The 21,978-nt window shown below is 40.1% G+C and overlaps 1 protein-coding gene across 2 annotated transcripts in view; it reads right to left on the bottom strand.

Moving 5' to 3' along the window:
- Positions 1–281: 281 nt before the first annotated feature.
- LOC102386194 (cadherin-19) overlaps positions 282–21,978 on the bottom strand; it is a 92,204-nt gene continuing 70,507 nt past the window's right edge. Inside the window, exons 10-12 of one of the 2 annotated variants that reach the window (XM_006028543.3) lie at positions 12,562–12,679; positions 9,450–9,701; positions 282–1,672 (exon numbers count right to left, since the gene is read on the bottom strand). In XM_006028543.3, the coding sequence (XP_006028605.1) occupies positions 1,182–1,672; positions 9,450–9,701; positions 12,562–12,679 (861 nt within the window). In that variant the 3' untranslated portion in view covers positions 282–1,181. The remainder of the gene's footprint in view (positions 1,673–9,449; positions 9,702–12,561; positions 12,680–21,978) is intronic. The other variant, XM_025209969.1, reaches the window with a different exon arrangement.

Genomic DNA, 21,978 nt, shown 5'->3' with positions numbered 1-21,978 from the left:
CATGCCCCCTTTTTTAAAGCAAGCTATTTGAATGTACTTGATGGTTCTTAGATGCTGCATTTCTGCTGATCAACCACATAGCTAAATGAAAGAAAATTCTACGTGAATTTAATACTAGCTACACACTATGTTAAAAAATATAGTGAGAAATTAATTTTGAAGTCTGACTTGATTCCTGCAGAATGATGTGGGATCATTTACTGAAGAGCTGGATTAACATTAAAGTGTTTTACTATCTTATTATCTAATGTTATGCATAAAGTTTTATGTCCACCAGCTTAGCATTTTAAAGATCTTTAATACTGTTACAATAAAAATGAGTACTGCAGCTAATTTTATATTCCATAATAAAAATAAATAAATCTGTGCTGAGAAATCAATCATCAGTTAGGCTCTTAATAAAAGAGAAGATACCCAGACATGGGTTGTATTTGGTTCTATGTACAGTAATATGTAACAAAGCTGATAACAGTTTTTAAGTTGAATATTGCTTCAAAGCAGAATCTAATACTTTTTATCCTTTATAATTTCTTCATACATCACCTGGGAAATTTATGAGTCCTGTACACTTCCCAATGGTTTAATAAAAGTGCAAATGTAATAGTAACTAAATGTTGACTATAACAGATCTTTATTTTTACAGTACTAAATACTACATTTGTTGTAGTCTTATTATGCTAAAAATAAATAACCAGAAGATTCTGTAAGTTTTTGTGACAGACAAGCATTTTAAAATGCCTATTCTCTATCTTTTTGCACAATGGTATTTATAAAAGAATGCAAATATGCACGATTTACCTTTGGTTAATTAATATAACCCAACAAAAAAAAGTCTGCTTTAACTTTGGAAATAGTTTAAAGCTTAAACCAAGAAGATTATTTACAAAAATCTTATGGCTTTCATTTAATCTGTTTTTGAGGCCAAATTTTCAGCAGCCATAATTGGGACTGGATTTTCAAAGAGCATAGCTTGCAATGTAAGCACTTAACGTGGGGCTAGATTCATCACTTATTATGCCACTTTATATTATGATACAAAAGATCTCAACCATCCAACATTGTTCTATCTTTTAATAAATCTGGGCATTGCAAGTGGGTGCTTAAATATGTTGATCTTCTTTGAAAATCCAAACTCGATTTTGGCTGATGAGCACTTAAAAAAATGTGGCCACTAACAGTTACTAATCCCTTGCAGTTTTGTGGGGGCAGTATAGCTTGGCAAGTCGTTTAAAATGTGGCCCCCATTCACTAAGGTGATCATAACTCTCACCCATGTCTGACACATGTGATCCTAAACTGCTAAGGGATCCAGCCAAAGAACCAGTCCCCTCAAATGCATATGTCTGAAGGGAATCATATGGAGGAGCATTAGGATCTGCATTGGCTTCCTTAAGCTTTTCTGAAATGAATTCCCGGAACACAGCACTGTCAGGTCCAACTTGCAGAGACTGTCTGTAAAGGCTCTGGATTTCTGTTGTGATATTTCTTCGAGGCTTGTGCTCTCTCATGACAGTACGGGTCCTCAATGCTGCAATATCAAAAGCCTCTGTGTCCTCCTCTCCACCTCCTTCATCATCATACCTGACAATATTTTCTCTGAACTCTTCTGCCTTCTCAGAAAATAGTGACTTCTTTCTCTGCTGCCTTAGGGCCAGAATTGCCAAAACAAACACTGACAAGAAAAATGAAAAGAACCAGAGACTTTGAATGCCTTTGGAAAGACTTACAGGTGGTAAAACTGCCTAGCATTACTTTAGCTTGCACCAACATCAATCTGCGTAGATTTATAGGACTGTGATTTTTTTTTATATATAGATGTTATGGTTGTAAGATGAACAGAGTATTTGATGGCAAAATGGCTACAAAGGGACTTATAAAATGAGTTAAGGAAATGGAGCAGGTATTTTTTTTTTTTTGCCCAGTGAGGGTTCAGAGCGGTTAAGGGAATGTGGTTTACGTTGTTTGATACTAGTTTGCCTTACCACATAATATATCAATACTTCTTTCAAAACGTCATTACCCCCTCCCCCTCACAGATCAAAACCCCAAGAATTACAGGGGAGTGAAAAAGGAAATATATGCAGCCAGAACCTCCTCAACTGGTGTAAACTGGTTCAGTTCCACTGACTTCCACAAAGTGAAATCAATTATACTAGCTAGGCATGTGGTCCACTTGTTTCTACTCTCTGGCTTTGCATTTTGAGAAATGTCAATAAGAATTGTAGGGATGATATTGTGCAGCTACAATTATCAGCAAGCTCTGTCTGTAAAGACAGCTTGTACATTGCTGATGTGAAAACCTGCTTTCTCAAATATAGCATTTTTTAAATATGTTTTCTGTTTATTTGTTTGTTTTTAGTCATCCTTTCCCCTTCACATACTGGCTTACTTTATTCAAAACTAGGGTGTCCATTTCAAAACTACATTCTTAATAGGATATAAAGGGATGCATGATCCCAGCTTTTACCTTTAATACAGCTGAAAATTAAATGTAGTTTAAAATGGAACAGATATGACTGACAGCTTTGCAAACTGTAATTCTTTATTCAGAACACAATGTGATGGTTGCCCTGAGAAACTTGGCAGGTTCACATTTAAGCAAATGTTGCTGAATTATTCCTATACTTACAAGAGATAATACCCTGAAAATTGAAATACTAACTTCAAGCATGAATTTGAACAGTACATTTTTAAATTCACATGCTCATCATAGGCCCAGGCCTTGAATTCTTTGTATGAGGATATCTGTTAAGGGAGATTACAATTTTTCCATGATCCAAAGAAAACATAAAACAGGCAGTAAATAAAACAAGCATAGGGCAAATATAATCACTATTATTATTATATAACATTAATACATTTTAAATACGTGAATCTTTGAAGATTGTGGGAGATAGCTGTATCTGAGTCTCTGTTTGGGTACTGTGGGGTAGGTAACTCAATGAAATTTTAAGGGTTTATGCCACCTGATGCTTTTAGTTACATGCCTAAGAACACAACAATTACTAAAAAACACATAGACAAGGGAAATTCAGTTGACATAATATGTATGGACTTTTGATGAGGTTCCTTACCAGAGACTTTAAGAAAACTGTGTTGCCACAAGATTGGAAACAAGGTTCTTTTTTGGATTGAGAGGTGGTTAAAAAGATAGGAAGCAAAGGGTAGGCATAAATGGTCACTTTTTAGGATGGAGGGAGGTCAAAAGTGGGCTGGGCTCTATTTGGTTCAACATTTTCATCAATGAACTGGAAATGGGGGGTGCACTGTGAAAACTCCAAATTTGCAGATACCAAATTATTCTGGGTAGTCAAGTTCCAACCTGATGGAGAGGAGCTGCAGAAAGATTGCACCAAACTAAGTGAATGGGCAATAAAAAAAAAAAAAAAATGGGAGATGAACTTCAGTGTCAACAAGTGCTAAGTAATGCACCTGGGGAAAAAATAATCTCAACTATACAGCCATAATGCTGGGTTCTGAATTAGCTGTTAAGGCTCAAGAAAGAGACCCTGAAGTCACTGTAGGTATACATATATATGTCAGCTTAGTGTGAAGCAGTGACCAAAAACAGCCAATAAAATGTTGGGCACCATTAAGAAAGTACTGAAAACAAAATAGAGAACACTGTCATAGTATGTCCACATCTTGAATACTGTGTGCAGTTCTGGTCTCCACATTTCAAAAAGGATGTAGTAGAATTAGAAAAGTTATAGAGAAGAGCAAGGGAAATGATAAGGAAAATGGAGTAGTTGCTATAGCAGGAAAAAAACTGAAAAGGCTAGGACTCTTCAGTTTGGAAAGAAGGCTGAGGGGGAGATATGATAGAAGTCTAGAAAATCATGAAGGGTGTGATCCAAGTAAACAGGGAATCATTGTTCACCAGGTCCCTGAATATTAGAACTAGGATGCACCTGCTAAAATTAGTAGGTGATGGGTTTAAAACTAACAAAATAAAGTAGTTTTTACACAGTGAATAGCTAACTTTTGGAATTCATTGCCACACGGGGGTGGTAGAGGCAGACTGCATAGCCAAATTCAAAAAGGGACTGGACACATTCATGGATGATAGCTCTATTAATTGCTGCTGAACAGAATGTTTGGAGATGTTTCATCTGACATCTCCAAACCAATACATGGTGGATGCCAGGAAGGCCATTGAATAGGGAATACATCACTGTAGACATACCTAGTTCAATGCTCTCTGTATATAGCATCCACTTCTACCACTGTCAGAGACAGAATATTGGGCTAGATGGACCATTGGCCTGGCCCAGTATAACACCTCTTATGTCCATATATTCTTATTCAATTGCCAGTGTTAAATGGACAATGCAATGAATCCACTATAATGCCACTGATTCACTACAGATGTATAAGATGTATCATGGCAAAGGAAGGAAATACAGAATCCTGTGTGGGGGGGACACTGATGACTTACATGTCATTCTAAGGCCTTGTACAGGCATTCAGTTTCTCTTATGAAAGTTACTGTTTTCCAAGAAGAAATCACAAGTATGCAGAGGTTCAGGCTTTTTCTCCCAGAATCAAAATGACTGCTTCAGGAGAAAAAAATAACCTGAGAACAACCAGAGTTAAATCTCTCTTCCCAAATCTTTTCTAAATCAATCAGAGCTGACCAACACACTGCAGCCATCTGTTACCAGATGGACTAAAACAACCTACAGAGCATGCTGAGATGTGTGCACTGGGCCCCCTTCCTCCCCCCTGGCTTCACAGTGTTAGCACTACCAGCTGTGAACTCTTCAGGGCCTCAGCACTCAAATGTCTGTGCACTCAGGTTTGTATACCTTTTTCTATCAGGAGAACAAAACTGGGAAAAATCTCAGACTACATCTCCTGGATCTCCTCTCCTAGCTCTGGCAATCTGTGCCCCAACCCTGATAATGTCCTACTTGTCCCCCAGGGTCTATCTATAGGTATGGCTGCCTATGTCCCAACCAAACCATCCCACTAGGAGGTAGAGAGTTAATGGGATATGGATGGGTAATGAAATGGGAGGTGGAAAGGAAATGAGGTTGGGAATGGGTGGTGAAATGAAGGAAGTCAGCCACTGAAGGATAAAATAAAGGAGGAGGAGTTGGCTTGGTGCCAAAACTTTCCCCTGAGCAGTAGAGTTCATGAGCTGGAAGGTTTATCCACACAGAACAGGAGGGGAGGGGACAGTCGGATGTCAAGGACTGGGATGCTCAAGGACTGCAACTTGGGCAGCTCATCTGTGGGGAATGGCCACATATTACTGTATTTTCACTCATATATCCAAAGGGGTATACGCGATTTTACAAAAAAAATGGATGGGTGTGGGCTATACAGGGGTGCGGGCTATTGATGAACTTTTTTTCCATGGGGGCCGGGCGGGCTGTGCCACCTCCCCACTGGGCCCGGGCAGGCCAGGCTGCGCCGCCACCGCCCCGGGGGCCGGGGCCAGGGCGGGCTACATCACCTCCCCGCTGGACCCAGGCAGGCTGGGCTGGGCTGCGCCGCTGCTAGCACGGGGGCTGGGGCCAGGGCAGGCTCCGCTTCTGCTACTGCTGCCACTGCCACAGGGGCTGGGGCAGGCTGCGCCGCTGCTGCCATGGGGGCCGGGGCCAGGGCTAGGGCGGGCTGTGCCGCCTCCCTGCTGGGCCCAGCACGGGGCTGGGGCGGGCCGGGCTGCACCATCTCCCCATGTATACACCGCCACAGGGAATACATGGGTGCGGCATATACACAGATTAATTTACAAAAATACAATTTTCCACGGGTTATGCTTGGGTGCAGCTTATACCCATGGGCAGGCTTATGTGTGAAAATACAGTAATGGAACACCATCTGGGTAACATGAATTAGAGATAAACCTGCCCTGGAGTGGCATAACTTTAAGCTGCCTAAAGTGTGCTTAAAAGTAGTTTCAGGTGTAAATGTGTGCACAATCCAGGGGTTAAGAGCTCCGGAAGCCAGCTAAAATTAATGTGTAACAAGTCCCTAAGAAACAGAGCTGATAAACTGGCTATCTGCTTTACACGGTGTCAATGGTGGAAAAGTGGTCCTAGGACAAGGAAACCCATTGGTTACTTGCATGAGAAATCTAATTTTTCAGCCAAGGAGTAAGATATATGAGCTTTTAATTATTTAAACCATATTTCTCTCTGTTGTGTTCCTAAGGATAAATAGCAGTTTTGAAGACGCTATTCTGTATGTGAACTTTCCTAGGGAAAGGACCAAATCTTATGATTGTAGTGAGGATATATTTCATTGATGGAACATGGTTCTGTGCCCTTAGAACCAAAGGGATGGGTAAATTGGAATATTTCATTCTGAGAGAGGTACATATCCGCTGTTGGAAAGAATGCCTACAGAGTGAGTGAGGGGTCAAAGATACACCTCCCCCCAGAACTATGATACTATTATTACAAGGTGGTTATACTTGTGGGATGGCTTTAAATGCAGTCTATTTATATGCATTGTAGTCATCAAATTGAAGCCAGGGAGATGCATAGAGCATAAAGCAATATGGAATATGATAGATGTTACTATATAGTCTCATTTGCCCTGATGTAAACTAGAAGTAATTGTGTTCACCTCAGCACCCAATGGATTTGCTCCTATTTAGAGCACCATAACTGATATCAGAATATGGTCTTTCAAGCCACACAGTGTATAGTGATCATGCATATTTTGCTGTTTATTTCTAGACTACTTGCAGTAACATTGTGAAATGAAGATAAGAAAAAATATTTCTCTGGATTTGCTTCACTGGGGGGGGATGGCGGAGAAGGCTTTCCATAATTTGTCTACAATAATTTAAAAACAAAGACCTCAGATGAAAGGAAATGTTTCGTATTTTCTTTTTCTCTTTGACTAACATTAGGCACTTCAGGAAATATTTATCCCTACAGGCTCAGCATTGTAATACTGCTTCATTACTGTTTCATTTGTAACTAGTGAAAGCTTTTTTTAAAAAAAATCACATTCTAATTGGGTTTTATGTTGAGGGGGGGAGAGGTTAGTACAGTTTTACTTCCAGTGGAGATTAAAGTGTTTGCTAAACTTATTTTTTAACATCAGAATAAGTGAAACATTTATTGTGTTGCTGGATTTAGGTCTTATTGGGCACATTTACACATTCATTAATGTGCAGTGGTTACTGTGCATTTAATTTAGAACTTATATAATCAAGTACTAAATAACTGCACAGTAACCTGAGTTACAGTTCAGTAGCTCTGGCAAACACCTTTTAAGTGATGCTACTGTGCAGCAGAGGCATCTGCACCTGCACCTGCATCTGCACCTCTGGGCCAGCTGCCAGGGAGCTGTGGCTGCACAGTTAGCCTTCATGTGGCATTGCTACCATGTGTGCTGCCACCATGCCATCTGGGCAGCTGTTGCCTGGAAAATGTTCCTAGCATGGTGGCCTGCTTTGAACTATCAAAGCATGTCTTCCTGGCCCCAAGTGGCCAGGAGGTCAGCCACCTCCAGCTGGGTCCTGGGTGCCAGCCATGAACAGGCTCCTTTGCCTGTGTCCTGCCACTTGCCCCGCTAGCAGAACTCCTGATGTTCCCTATCTAAAAATGGCAAATTCTCTGATTAAAAAAATCCCAAATTCACTCTTTAAAATACCCCAAAATCTATGTTCCTCCACAATTAAAACAAAAGTCCACTATCTGTCTGTCTGTCTGTCTATCTATTTATATACAGAGAGCGAGAGATTGATCAGTTGGGCAATGTTTTATGGATATATTTACAATTTTAAAGCAGTTTGGAATCCGACCAGTGTCTCTATCATCATAATAAAATAAATTCTAAATATCTATATGTTTTGATGTTTGCTGTTGGTTTTCTTATCATAGAACAATTACAGCTCCCGCCCAAACACCTTCACTAACTAGGATGTGGGGACAGCTGCCCCTGTAGCCACAGCTGCTGCCAGCAGGTCTCATCCTGTCTGGCAACTGGGCATGTATAATTAGGGGATATGAGATTTGCAAGAGTGGGGTGGGAAGGAGTCTGGGGGGATATGGGTGTGTGTGGGGGAGGGGATGTGAGGGGGCATGGGGTGTGTGGGTAGGTATGGGTGGATTGTGGGGGGACTGGGTATGGGGAGACTGTGGGGGTGCTGCTCAAGACAGGTGGGTCCCCTGCCCTCCCCACAGGGTGCACCCCCCCCACAGCACATGGACTACCGCCCTGCAGGGCCCACAGCCCCCGCTACAGGGCCACAGATCCCCACACATGGCCCACAGCCTCCCCCCACCCCATAGGGCCAACATCTTGCCCCCACAGCAGCAGTAGCCTTTGACACTCAGGGCCCGCTGCTGACAAACCCCCACATGGGGCAGTGTGGCCCCAGCCACCTCAGACCTGTATTTCCAGGTGTCAAATTTTGAGCCCGCGCTGCAAATATTTAGCATGGGGAACACTTTTTTGTTCCCAGCGCGCCTCTTGCGGCATCTCAAATTGCTTTGAGATGCCACAAGAGGCACACGCAGGCTCTTCAGGATGTGCCCATTGTAGCTAAGTGGCTCTGTTCCACTGAGAGACATTTTGCCCTTATTTTAATTGTATAGTATAGCATACCAATGGCTATGTTGTTCCAGTGTCATTGCAATGCACAGATGACATATTCAATGCACTACTGTTGTTGCAAAAGGAGTGTAGATTGAATCTTCCTCTGCTAGAATAGATCACTGGTTATTGCATTTGGATGGAGGAGATTCTTACTGGTGCTTTAACTCTACTCTGTGGGGCAAAGTGGGACATGGAAGTAACAGAAACTAATAGCTTCTGCACTCAGAGTAAAAGAGGTATCAGTATTTACTGTGAGCAGCCCTTTTAGCTATGCACTTGTATCTGCACTGAAGTGCAAATGCACAGGGCTAGCTCCCAATCTATCTTGATAGATATATGAAATCTTTCTCAAACATTTGAACATGTTAATATGAAAGAAATATTTTAAGTTTACTAACCATGTTTATCAGGTTGGACACAAAAGTGTGCTTGATTTTATGGAGGCTAAGGTTGTATCCTCAAACAGGGCTTAAAAGTGTCAATTACTTGGGGAAATAACTGGAGAAATGGCTGGATGGTATTATTTTGCTGTGCACCACCACCAGAACTTTCAGCTAAATCTCAACTACAGTGCTAAATTCTACCTTCACTTTCAGTTGTGCTGAAGATAGGTGTTTGCCTTCCAAATCTTTATGACTGTTGATGAGCAGACAGGAATGTACCTCACCTTTCAGCTCTGCAGCTGAGTTTTCAAGCTGACAGATACAAAACTATAATTTTTCTTGTAAATGAAACAATATTGATGTGTACTCAAAGCAACACACACACCCTGGATTCTTTTTCTTCCTATCACTTGTTGGATACAACATATGATCAAGATATATTGTCCCATCACCCTCTCCCATTATAAGAATTCTGAAGTCATCTGACTTATTTTTACTTACCTAGTAGTATTAATATACATGCCAAAACAGCAACTAAGGCTTCTGTACTGAGACCCATGGCATACATGAAAGCTCCATATCGACAGAACAGGACATTAGCTTCATTATCACAGTCACAGACAGTGACAGTTAGAGTGTTTGTGCTGGTAAGTGATGGGGCTCCATTGTCCGCAATTAAGATAGGCAAGTAGAAAGCAAGCTGTTCTTGTTTACTGAAGCCATTTTTAACTGTAAGAATCCCAGCTGTGTTATCTAAAGGATGAAGTATACACATTAGATATGTATATTAATGGCATAGTAAAAAACTGTGTGTCATTAAGGGATGTTTCATTGCAGTTAACCTAGGTTCTAATTTAGGTATTAGTCCATTCACGATCATTCATACAAACACCTCCAACCCACTTTTGGAGGTACATTCTTCCTGAGCTGATTTATTTACTTTAGGATGTGGATTATGGCTCACGTTAAAACATTGCTCTGACTAGACCATATCACTCTGCAGTGAGGACACAAGCAAGCATTCAAACACTGATAATTGTCCAATCTTTTTCCTACAAATCCCTCCAGAAGAGACTTATTCTCACACAGCTGACACAACTGACTGAAGCGAAGTCTCTTTTTATAAAGAACCAGGCTGGCATGTCCTTAGGCAACACAGACATATGGGTAGCACTTGTATGCAGGATAATTTAACCTGGATGGTCAGACTTCAGTGGCAATCATATATGCTAAATCTGAAGTGGAGATACATGTTGAGAGAGACAGGAAAGAGGAAAAAGGGTATAGCAGAGGAACATAACTTCTGTAAAGGAGTTAAAAAGACAGGTAAAATGAGCTGGACGTGACAAGTTACTTGTTAAGTTACTGATAAGTTACAAAAGCATCAGGCACCATACAGAAAGTAAAGAGACTTCAGAGGACAAGTCTTAGGCTTTTTTGTATTTGTTTCCTTGGTTGTTTACTTAGTTGGTTATTGGTTCTGGTTTTTGGGAAGAAGTAAGTTTTATTTTGTTTATTTTCCTCTATACATTTTTTTCACAATGTTATTGTAATGTAAAATGCAAGATAAGCTAAACCCAGAGCCATTTTTTTTATCCTTCTGAACTTTGGTGTTTGGGCTCAGGAGGTCTAAAGACATCCCCACTTCAGATTGGTAATACCAGATTTTTCCCAAGTTTGCAAAAACAACAATTATATTTATTCGTTAGCACATTTTATTGATGTGGTCTTACTGTGTGGAAAATGTTTTACACTAAGATTCAGTGCAACTGCACATGAAGTATGTCATCGATGAAGACAGAATTTGACCAAGAACTTCTGTTTTTAATGTTCAGATCTAAAGGGGGAGAAAAAACCCTCAAGCCAGCTGCCATCCTATCCAGATGTTTGCAGATGATATTATACCTCCTGATAATCAAAAGGATCAAAATTCCAAAGATGGCTTCTTGGTGGTTTGGGTGGGGAGTGCCTTAAACTTCTCTTTGAGTAATTACTATCTCAAACTAGGAGCCACCTGTGCTTCTGCAATTTCAACTGGGAGCAGAGCCAGAGACCCTTCACCTTTGATTTGCATTTAAATATTGTCATTTAAAAATTAGCATAGATCCTTCATGAAGCTACTTGACCCAACAGGTATTGCAGATTCAACTCATGCTGCTTGCCTGCTCATTCACATTAAAGACATATTTTAGGTATGAGCTTCCAGGGAAATATGCCTAATGCAAAATTAACTTTTGCATAAATGTGTGTAATGCAATGTAGAGGTAGGGGGGAAATGAAAAATAGTACAATTAAGATTTTTAAGCACTATCCAGAAACAAAGTATGTGTGTTTATGTGTGTGTGTCTATAAGATGTCTATAATTAGCCTTTTCCCTATTGCACTGGCCTCTGTTGAAAAGAATTCTGTAACATCATAGATCATATAATGCTATTTAAGCATAGTTCTGAGTAGGCATTGATTAAGAACTGTGCCACCTTTGTAGATTCAGGTTTTCCTCAGGTCTAGAACTGTCCATCTAGCTTCATGGAACATGGCAAAGGTGGAGAGAATTGGGCCTTAGTCTAATCTTTTCCTGAAATTCCAGAAATTTAGGGACAAATTTCTATCTCCAGCAGCACATGGTCGTGATATCACTCAAAGACACCTGTCCTTGGACCTTGTGTGAAGTATACAAAATGGAAAGAGGCAATGCAAAATCTGACCATAACCCAGCAAGGTTCCACCTCCTGGTGGTGAGTGAGAGGTTAATGAAGCTGAGAAATTAAACATTAAAACACTGACTTTGGCATTGGAGCATTAGTTTAAATAGCATAGTTTGCTATTTGACATAGACCGAACTTTCCAAAATGTAGTCCTATTGATTTATTCACCTAGCCAGAACTTTCAAATAATGAGCAAAGTCAATATGAACAATGTGTACTTTAGTGGAGTCTGTAGCAGTTTTAAGTCTCAGAAGACTGAATTTAAGTGGTCTTCTTTTCTGCAGTCTCAACAGCTGTTGAACTTAAGTTTTCTTTACAGATTGGTTTCGATTGAAGTCCCCGTATATCATTCTGTTTAAGAATCTGGATCAATACCAGAACTGCATAGCATTAAACAGAGATGTCATTTATATGATGCTATTGGTAATCAGTATCCAAAATTTAAAATGTAACGTAAAGTGAACTTGTATAACTGGCGATTTGTATCTATGTTTTTTAGACCTTTTTAATATTAATTCTCCATTTTATTTACTGAATACTCTCCTATATTTAAAAAATTAACATAGGACAATGTAGAGTTAATTAGAAAGTTGTGTCCAGAGCATGTTTTATATATTAGTGACCAAGTATTAAATTATCCCCATCAACTTTTTTTATGCTAAGCATCTTATTTTGTATTTTGATACTGTCTTGTGTTGGTTAAACTTTGGTTTCTAAAAGCAGTTTTTTATGAGCGTGTAGAATTATTATTTTTTAAAAGCTTTGCCTAAAAACTTTTGTACTCGTATTCAAACTTTACACTGCAAATGTCTATACAGTTGAAAGACTGTGTGGCATGGCAATGTGACTACATTAAAAATATGCATCTTTTATGAAGCAGTTTTTAAAAACTGCATGAGTGACACTACCTTGATTATCTCTGACAGAAAAACCTGAGTTGTTTGTGGTCTCCTCTTGGAGAGAGAAGTAAAAGTGATGGCCTTCCACTGAATCATCTTTATCCACTGCACTGATGGTCTGAATTAGCTGAGAACAAATATTGACAAAAATACGTAAGACTAAATACTATTTTACAGACTTTTAATACAATAACACAATAGACCATGCATTATAATGAATAACAAACATATTGAGGAATGTTGGTGTTCTTCTGTATTGTATAGTATTATGCCTCATTATTTTGTACTGATTTGAGAGGGATATAAGCATCAGATGCCTGTGATACTAAATGTGTTTCCGGGAGTGAAATGCAGAGCATGAACAAAGTTTCCATGAGCAAAAAAAGATTATAAAAATAGTATGTTTCCCTTTCTTTTTTCTTCTCAAGGTAAAAAGTATATCATTCTACCTTTGAACGAATCCTTCAATACAAAACCCATTTCCTCCAGTCCACAAACGCATTGGCATCATACAACTGATGTATTATAGTTGCAGTAACTGAGAGATGATGTCAAGTTCATGGGTTGAATTGTTGATTCCAGATATAATAACAGATTGATTATGGAAGTTCTTGTGTTTGTTTTCAAGAAAACAAAATAACCCTAATTTACAAATATGTCAAACCAGATTGCCATTTGCAAGATAAAGTCAAAATTAACATCTTAGGTTTCAAAATACCATCTTCAATCTTCATGAATAAACAACCCTGTTGAAGTTAAAATAATTAGCAATATTTCTGCTTATGAAGAGCAAATATGTGTCACTTTTATCAGTTGCTATTCAGTGAATCATGCATCATCAAGGACAACATTTGATGATAAACTTCGTAGGTTGCTGCATAAGCCTATTTCTCCCCCCTCCTCCCCATTGTTAGAGTTTTTTTCTAAATACATTTTTGTGGGGGAATGGACCCAGACCACAATAACAGACCTGAATGCCTCAAATGTTGGAAAATAGAATGTCCATTTTGAAAGTGTCTGTATGTATCAGTCAGCTGTTTGTTCATATTGTAGACTTTGTGTTCAGAGTTGTACATTAACGAAGTCCCATTTCCCTTTAGGCAAAGTAATCCTGGAGGTATAATGATGAGGTATGCAATGAAGAAATGGTGAAAGCAACACAAAGTACTGTTTAATGGGTGTCCTATGTTCGTGGCATTATCTCCAATTCATGTGTATACCAATCTCATCTCTAGAGCAACTGGGGTCCTATGAAGCCTTTTAGTAGCAAGTGCTAGATCACTGCTGCTAATGCACAGGTTGTCTCCCAAATCCTGGAAGTATTTCCTAGAAAGAAGGACTGGGTAGGGGTGTTTTCTCTTCTTTCCTGAACTAAAGAAAATCCTTGGTGACACAAAGATATGGAAAGAAGAGTGGACAGGAATGTGAGGTGCCACAATAGGAAAAGGGAGATATGTTTCCTCAGTGCTACTCAGAATAAGAGTGCAAAACTGTCTTTTAAAAAAAAATCTATTTTGTCAAATACTTCAGCAGCATAACAAGGCCATTTTGGGAGTTTTTATGGTAGCAGTCTCCATGCCAACAACTGAGGAACCAGTGTGGGGGAGGGGGGGGGAGGGTATGTGTGCAAGGGGGGGGGGGGGGGGTTTTGTGTGCCCCCCCCCCCCCCCACACACACACACAGAGTTTATAATCTATCAAAACTCAAAAGCAAGTTATAGCTTGTTTATATTCACTGCACTTTCAAGGACATTTCCATATTGGAGTATTTGGACTTTACTAATGTGAGTTACCAGGAAAGATTAATTTTATTTGTACAAAAGATGTTTAATAATGTTCAACTTGTGTTGGTTAATTATCATAAACCACGTAATATGCTTGTGGCTCCCTGATTAGATAACTATAGCCAAGATTCTAATCCTGAGGTAGGAACGTGAGTCTGTTCACATAGTGCAGGTTAACAAGACCACAGAAACTATTAATTTTATTTTTGGTTGCAATGCTCTCAAATTCCATTTAACATTCGGCAGGGTAGTTACCATAACCAATCAATACAGAAATAGAAGTATTACAATTCCACTGACATTAAAAGTCTATTTCTTCATTTTCAAATCAAAAGTGCAGGTTTTCTTTGGTTATTCATTTTATACATATAGTTAGATAAGTAATACAGTAAATGTGTATATCTGTATATACTTGTCCACATAAATTTCAGTTATATTAGCAAAATCAATACTTCTTTGACCATTTCATACTCTGCCTAAAAAACAACTATGATTTTCCTTGTTTCACTCTGTACTCCAAAAACTCTGTCTCTTTATGCATGCACCTTTTGGGATTCTTTTTAGCAGTGAAAGAATATTCAGAACATTTAGACAGGGCAACCTCTTAATTTTTATTTCTTACTAGGTCATTTCTACTAGGATCCAGCAAACCCCAGAGGAGTCTATAAAATATTCAGAATGCAATAGGCAGTTCTGATTTTGCTGAGTCTGAAGTAAAAATGATCCACAAAGAAGGAAAAATGTTTCATATTTGCAGCTTTCCTAGGCTTGTTTGCATGCAACCTGGGAGTGGATAGCACCTCATAGGGAAAAACAGCCTCATAACAGTTTGAGAAACTCTACACTAATTGTTTGTGAATCAAGGTTTAAAGACCCTACATGCGTAGAGTGAAAACAAAGACAGTGGGGTTAGATACTGCTTTTGTAAGGTTATCAGCCATATTGATTGCTCTGAAATCTAATTGCCATGTATTATGCTACTTCAAGGCTCATTAATCTGGAAGCTTTAATAATCTAGGGGTACATACAGACCTTAGGAGGAGGTTAGATCGAGTTAAAAATGGCCACCTGATTTAAGCTAAGTCACAATGGGGAGGCTAATTGGGGGTCTTAGGAAGATTGGGGGCAAGCATGGTCTGCGGGTGGGCTTGGGGGATTGGGAGAGCTATCAGGGTCTGTGGGAGTGGGGGTTGGTGGGATCTGGGAGGACTTGGTGGGATCAAGTCACTAGCAGGGCTTGCAAGGGGTCTGGGGGGGCTCTCTCCACACCTGGGACCAGAGGCTATTTTTCACAACCTACACCATTCCCAGGTGAACAACTCCCCCTCTCCCCTTCCAATCCCACCTGCCCCTTCCCTCACCTTGATTTATTTCCCTGGCTCCTGGCCCTGGCAATAATTAGTAAAGTCAGTGCTGGGAGTGGCTTGCAGGATGGTGGGTTTGGCAGTCAAAGAGAGAGGGACGGCTGGCTGGTTCACAGAGTAGTTTTCTACCTGGGGGTGAGGCAAGGGGCTAGGAAGCTAAAAATAGCCTGGTGATGGCAGGGAGGTAGGAAAAGTGCAGCCCTGGGTCTGGCCAGTGACTGGGCTTTCCCAGCCCTAGGGCTACACTGGAAACTGTACAGAAGTTCAATTAGGTTAGGTCCAGTGAGACTGATCTAATTTATACTACCCTCAGAGGTACACTTAACTTAGATCCATAGTTAAATTGATTTAAGTGTAAACTATACAGTTTTTAAGGTTAGATCAGCCTAAAAATGGCCAAGCTAGTCTAAGTTTAAGGTACACACCCAGGTGAACTAAGTTAGAGTGGGTGGCCATTTTTAACATGATCTAACATCACCTTAATTTCCCCTTAACCTTTGTATATACCCGAGAAGTAAGTTAGAAAATGTTCATTTGTTTTCAAGCATAAATGAAATTGCTAGATCCTGCCCTAGAGATGTGGCTTGGGGTTCTTTTTGCAGTGTCCATGTCCACTAAATCTTTACAAACAGATTAATATCCCTTTGCCTGAGCACCTGGTAGTACACAGACTTGTCAGTTTCCAAGAGGTTCATAGATGCATAAATGGTAAGGGCTGGAAGAGACCTTACAAGAACATTGGTCCATCCCCCCTGCACTTGGGCAGGAAAGACTGCTGGGGTTAGATAGCCCCAACAAAGTGGGCATCAAGACGCTTTTTTAAAATCACCAGGGTGGGTGACTGTACCACCTCTGGGGGGAGTCTGTTCCAGACCCTTGGTACTCGACTTGTAAATAAGTTTGCCCTTATGTTCAATCTGAAGCAATCTTCAATTAATTTGTGCCCATTATTTCTTGTCTTCCCCTGGGGTGCCTTGGTGAACAGGTTCTCCCCCAGACACTAATGCACACCCCAAATATACTTATAGGCTGCCACCAAGTCCCCTCTGAGTCTTTTCTTCTCCAGGCTGAACAGTCCCAAGTCTTTCAGCCTCTCCTTGTATGACCTGTTCTCCAGACCTGTAATCATGTGTGTGGCTCTCCTTTGGACTCTCTTGAGCTTTTCCACATCCTTCCTGAAGTGTGGCACCCAGAACTGAATGCAGTACACCATCTGTGGTCTCACCAAAGCCAAGTAGAGCGGGAGGGTGACATAGTTAGCCTTTGCTCAAGATGCATTGATAGATGCATGCCAGCATTTGATTTGTGCTGTCAGCTATGGTATCGCATTGGTGGCTCAAGTTCATTCCATGATCTATCACGACACCCAGATCTCTTTCAGTTGTGGTTTTGGCAAGCATAGCATTGCCAAGACTGTAAGTGTGTTGTGGATTATTTCTCCCCAGATAAAGCACTTTACATTTCTCCATCCACGTCACAAGCCTACCCAGGTAAGCCTGTATTGTCAGCCTGTCCTTGAGCATGACCATACTCCCCCATAATTGATGTTGTCTGCAAACTTTGCCAGTTCCCATTTAATACCTGAATCCAAATAATTGATGAATGTGTTGAAAAGCACTGGTCCAAATACTGAACCCTGAGGGATGCCATTGGTCACTTTCCACTTTGTTGACTCAGTTCCAACTATTAATACTCTCTGGGTCCTATTTTGGAGCCAGTTAGCTAGCCACTGGACTGGAAAGTAGTTGAGACCAGATTTTCCCAATTTCACCATGAGGATAAAGGGGGAAAGGGGAAAAGGAGCCAAAATCATCCTTGGCTAAACAGGAAAATCCAGAGGAACCTAAAAGCGCAAAGGAAGGCATATAGGCAGTGGAAGCAGGGGGAAGCTACCAAGGAGGAATATACCTACTTGGCCTGTACTTGCAGGGAGGCAGTTAGAAAGGCCAAAGCAACTACAGAGCTGAGGCTGGCAACACAAATTAAATACAACAAAAAAGGTTATTTTAGGTATGTAGGGAGTAAAAGGAAGGTGCAGGGCAGCAAATCACCCCTACTAAACAAGAAGGAGCAATTAGTGAGAGACAAGGGGGACAAGGCTGAAGGATTCATTGAGATTTTTGCCTCAGTGTTCTTGACCAGGGGTCAAGATAAGTCTCCTAATGGGTTCTTAGAATGGACATCAGCGGGACATCAGCCCACCAACTGTTGATGCTGACTTAGTGCAGAGTCACTTGGCTGGACTGGATGTATTTAAGTCAGTGGGCCCAGATGAGCTGCATCCAAGAGTACTGAAGGAATTGGCTGGTGTCATAGCAAAACCACTGGCACAGCTGTTTGAGTGCTCGTGGCACTCAGGTCAGGGCCCGGAGGACTGGAAAAGGGCCAATGTGGTCCCTATTTTCAAGAAGGGGAGGAAGGAGGATCCGAGTAATTATAGGCCAGTCAGTCTCACCTCCATCCTTGGAAAGGTCTTTGAAAAGATTATGAAAGATCATATTTGCAGGAGTCTGGGGGGAAAAAATAATGCAACAGAGCAACCAGCATGGATTTGTAGCAGGAAGATCATGCCTGACCAATCTGGTTTCATTTTATGACTGGGTCACAAAATGCTTAGACACAGGAGTAGAGGTAGATGTTGTTTTCTTGGATTTTAGCAAGGCCTTTGATATGGTATCTCAGCCCATTCTCATAAATAAATTAAGAGGCTGTGACATAGATGTTTACACAGTCTGGTGGGTGGCAAATTGGCTTAGCGGCCACACAAAGAAAATGGGAGTGGATGGGTCGATATTGACCTGGAAAGAAGTAGGTAGTGGGGTCCTGCAGGGTTTGATCCTTGAACCAGTACTCTTTAATATCTTCATCAGTGACTTATATGGGAGTGTGAAGTGTACTCTGTCCAAGTTTGCAGATGATACTAAATTGTGGGGTATAGTGCACACTCCAGAGGGTAGGGAATGATTGCAGGCAGACCTGGACAGTTTAGAAAAGTGAGCACTATACAATTGGATGCAGTACAACAAGGATAAATGCAGAGTGCTGCACCTAGGGTGCAAAAATATTCCACACACCTACTGGCTAGGAAGTGACCCTCTCAGCAGCACAGAAGCAGAAAGGGACCTTGGAGACATAGTGGACTCCAAGATGAAAATGAGTCGGGAGGTGGTGCTCTCTCCTACCTTGGGTGGTCTTTAAGAGAAGGCTAGATAGACATCTGGCTGGGGTCATCTGACACCAGCATTTTTTCCTGCCTAGGCAGGGGGTCGGACTTGATGATTTGTTGAGGTCCCTTCTGACCCTAGCATCTATGAATCTATGATATCACAGGAGACTAGGTTGAAGGCCTTTTTGAAGGCCAAATGAATGATATCAACCTCATTTTCCTGATCTAGGTGGCGAGTTACCTGATCATAGGAGGAAATGATGTTAGTCAGGCATGACCTGCCCACAATGAAGCCATGTTTCCTGTCCTTTAGAATATTGCCTTCTGTTAGCCTATCAAGAATGGATTCTTCGATATTTTTTTTAGGATTTTTCTTGGATTTTACCAGGTATGGTTCAAAGAGTCCTGTCAGGAATTTGCAAAATATTTATAATTTAATATGCACCAACTGCTAGATTAATATTCATGCAAAGATCCTCACTTAGTGAAAAAAAAATTGATTGGACTGTGGATAATAGAGATCCAGAAGGAAGGGTGAGGAGCAAATAAGTAGATGCTTCCTACCTTAAGAGCTCTCTGCCTCCCATTAGTCAGTCAGAAAGATTGGTCCTCTCAGTAATTTAATCCATTGCCTGGAAGTTTGTAATGTGCTGAACTTCTTTTGGCTGCCCTGCTCTCCTTTCCTGTAGTTTTCAGGTAGAAGCTGTGTTTACAAGGATGTCATAGGTCTGGCTGATGGCCCGCTAGGAGGAGGGATGAAGGAATTTTCCCTATCAGAGCCATTTTGTTATGGGTTTCTTGGTTCTCTTTAATGCTCTCTAGAGACATCACCGTCTCTTCATCCCTGTTTACTCAGCTCACTGGTCACATGCTGCTTATAGAGTATCAACAAACATGCTAAGGCCAGATAATACATACCCATCATTTTTTTCTTTTCTGTTCTCAATAGTCCTTTTAATATGTCCTTTTAATAGTTGTTCAATTTCAGCTTTAATCATGTATGTTCATTTTTTTATACAACTTGGCATTCTTTAATCCTCCTATTTTTCTTGACAGGGGTTCATTTTATAGAGAGCTGGTATCATATAAGTACTCTTCACTCATGTAACTGCTGACTATCTTATATGCTAAGTACTGCATAAAAATATATAGTTCTGATCTCTAACTTAAAGGACAGAATACATAGTCACTGTTTTTCAATCTAATAAGTAAATTATCAAATAAACTGTAACATCAAAGTCAATTTCAATGTGATCTTAAAATTATAGGAATTTATCCCTGAATAAATCTGCATTAGAGAAAACAACACTAATTCAGAATGTAGGTGAATTCAGTGCAACTTTTCTTCAGCTGAAATCCATTTCTTGCCATATATGCAGAAAGACGTATCCACAAAGCATCTGAAATTATCATACATACAACTGGATACATGCTGGATACTTCTATCACTTATTTTATCCCACAAATATATTTGATGTAGCATATTCAAGCTCTTGAAATGCACTTTCAGGTTGGACTCAATTTATTAATTAATTATGAGTAAGATTTGCTGAGCCAAATGCATTCCTAGTATGATGTTTACGGTGTTATTTAGTCCATTCTGCTTACTGGGTATGCCTTCACATTATTTGCTATAGATTCAAAAGACTTTGTAGATGCTGTGCAAAAATGATGAAGAAATAATGTCAAACATTGGTCAACCTGTTCCTAAAGTGGATAAGACTACTATATCTTTCTTTATAGATATGCATCCCTCTCTCTCTCTATATATATATAGACATATACAGTGTATGTGTGTGTAAGGTCAAGATCCAATGTGAGCCCAAAAAGATTCCAATATCCAGATGGTTTACTAATATTGTTCTATTAGATCTGATACTGGCAATAGTTATAATAGAATAGCATTCTATTTTATAGAGCACCTTTCATGCTTAAGTTATTTTGAAAGTAATGGATTTAATACTGCTAGAGCAGTAAAAGTGGTTTCTGGATGCGCAAAAGGAAGCCGCATTCATGGCTACTCTTCAGCTGATGTGTAGATTATAGGAAGGTACAGAACTATAACATAAAATGGATAATGAAAAATCCATTCAAAATGCCTGCTAAACATGATGGATGGATTTAGACCATTGCCAAAAAATACCCATCTTCTTTTACATTCACTTTTATTGTCAAACTATCTTTCCAGATGATAGTCCCAAGGACCCAAATGCAATTCTTTTGTTTGACTGGCTTCCAGAGGCAAAACCAAAGATGTCTGTAATTCTCACAAAATGACAGCAAAGGGAAAGTGAGAGCAAAATGCATTTGCTGAAAACAGACAGAACATTTTTCATAATCTTGTTTTTGGCAAAAATAATAAGCATTCTTCTTAGCTAGGAGCTATCTCCCTGCTACCTTGGAGCATGGTAGAGTAAGATACCACTTTATTCTTTTTCATTATTTATTTACTGTTATATCTCTTTCAGATTCTAAAATTTGGCCATTGCATGCTATTGACAATACAAGATTTTTGTGTAAATATTGTATTTGTTGTGTGTGTGTATTCACTCATTATAAGATGGTCCTCCAAAGCCCATAGGAAATAAACCTTTCCTTTAATACTTTTCTCCACTTCTGAAAAATCAGAGACTATAGATATATTTTCCATACCTAGCTGAAAGTATACTAACTCCACCTCTGTCTGATCAAGGAGAGAACCCCTTTAGTAAAACTTTTTTGCATCTTCCGTTCTCACATAAGTAGTGTGGGGGTGGAGGTGGGGGGAATGTACTCCATCTTATTTCATTTACCAGAATGGTTCTGTTCTATTAAGGGAATTGTTACACTGTAATTTTAGATGGCTTCCTGAGCTGTTAACCACTGGAATGGCTGCATGATATCACCTTTTAAGTGTTTTAAAGCACTTGTTATTTGGATTAAAGTTACACCACTCCAGGGCAGGATTATTTCTAGTCCATCTAATTTTGCTCATGTTCCATTAAGTAGTGGCCACTCTCCACAGCTATTCTACCCAACTGGAAATCTTACAGCATCCTAGGATGCGGTGGTCCCTTCTGGGTCAAGGCAGGGATGCTGGGGCACAGTGGGGCTGGGCATAGCTCCACTGCCC

The sequence above is a fragment of the Alligator sinensis genome, unplaced genomic scaffold (genome assembly GCF_000455745.1).
Source record: "Alligator sinensis unplaced genomic scaffold, ASM45574v1 scaffold813_1, whole genome shotgun sequence".
NCBI classification, from domain to species: Eukaryota; Metazoa; Chordata; order Crocodylia; family Alligatoridae; genus Alligator; species Alligator sinensis.
The sequence above is the reverse complement of the archived record's forward strand: the minus strand, read 5'-3'. Positions and strand labels throughout refer to the sequence as shown.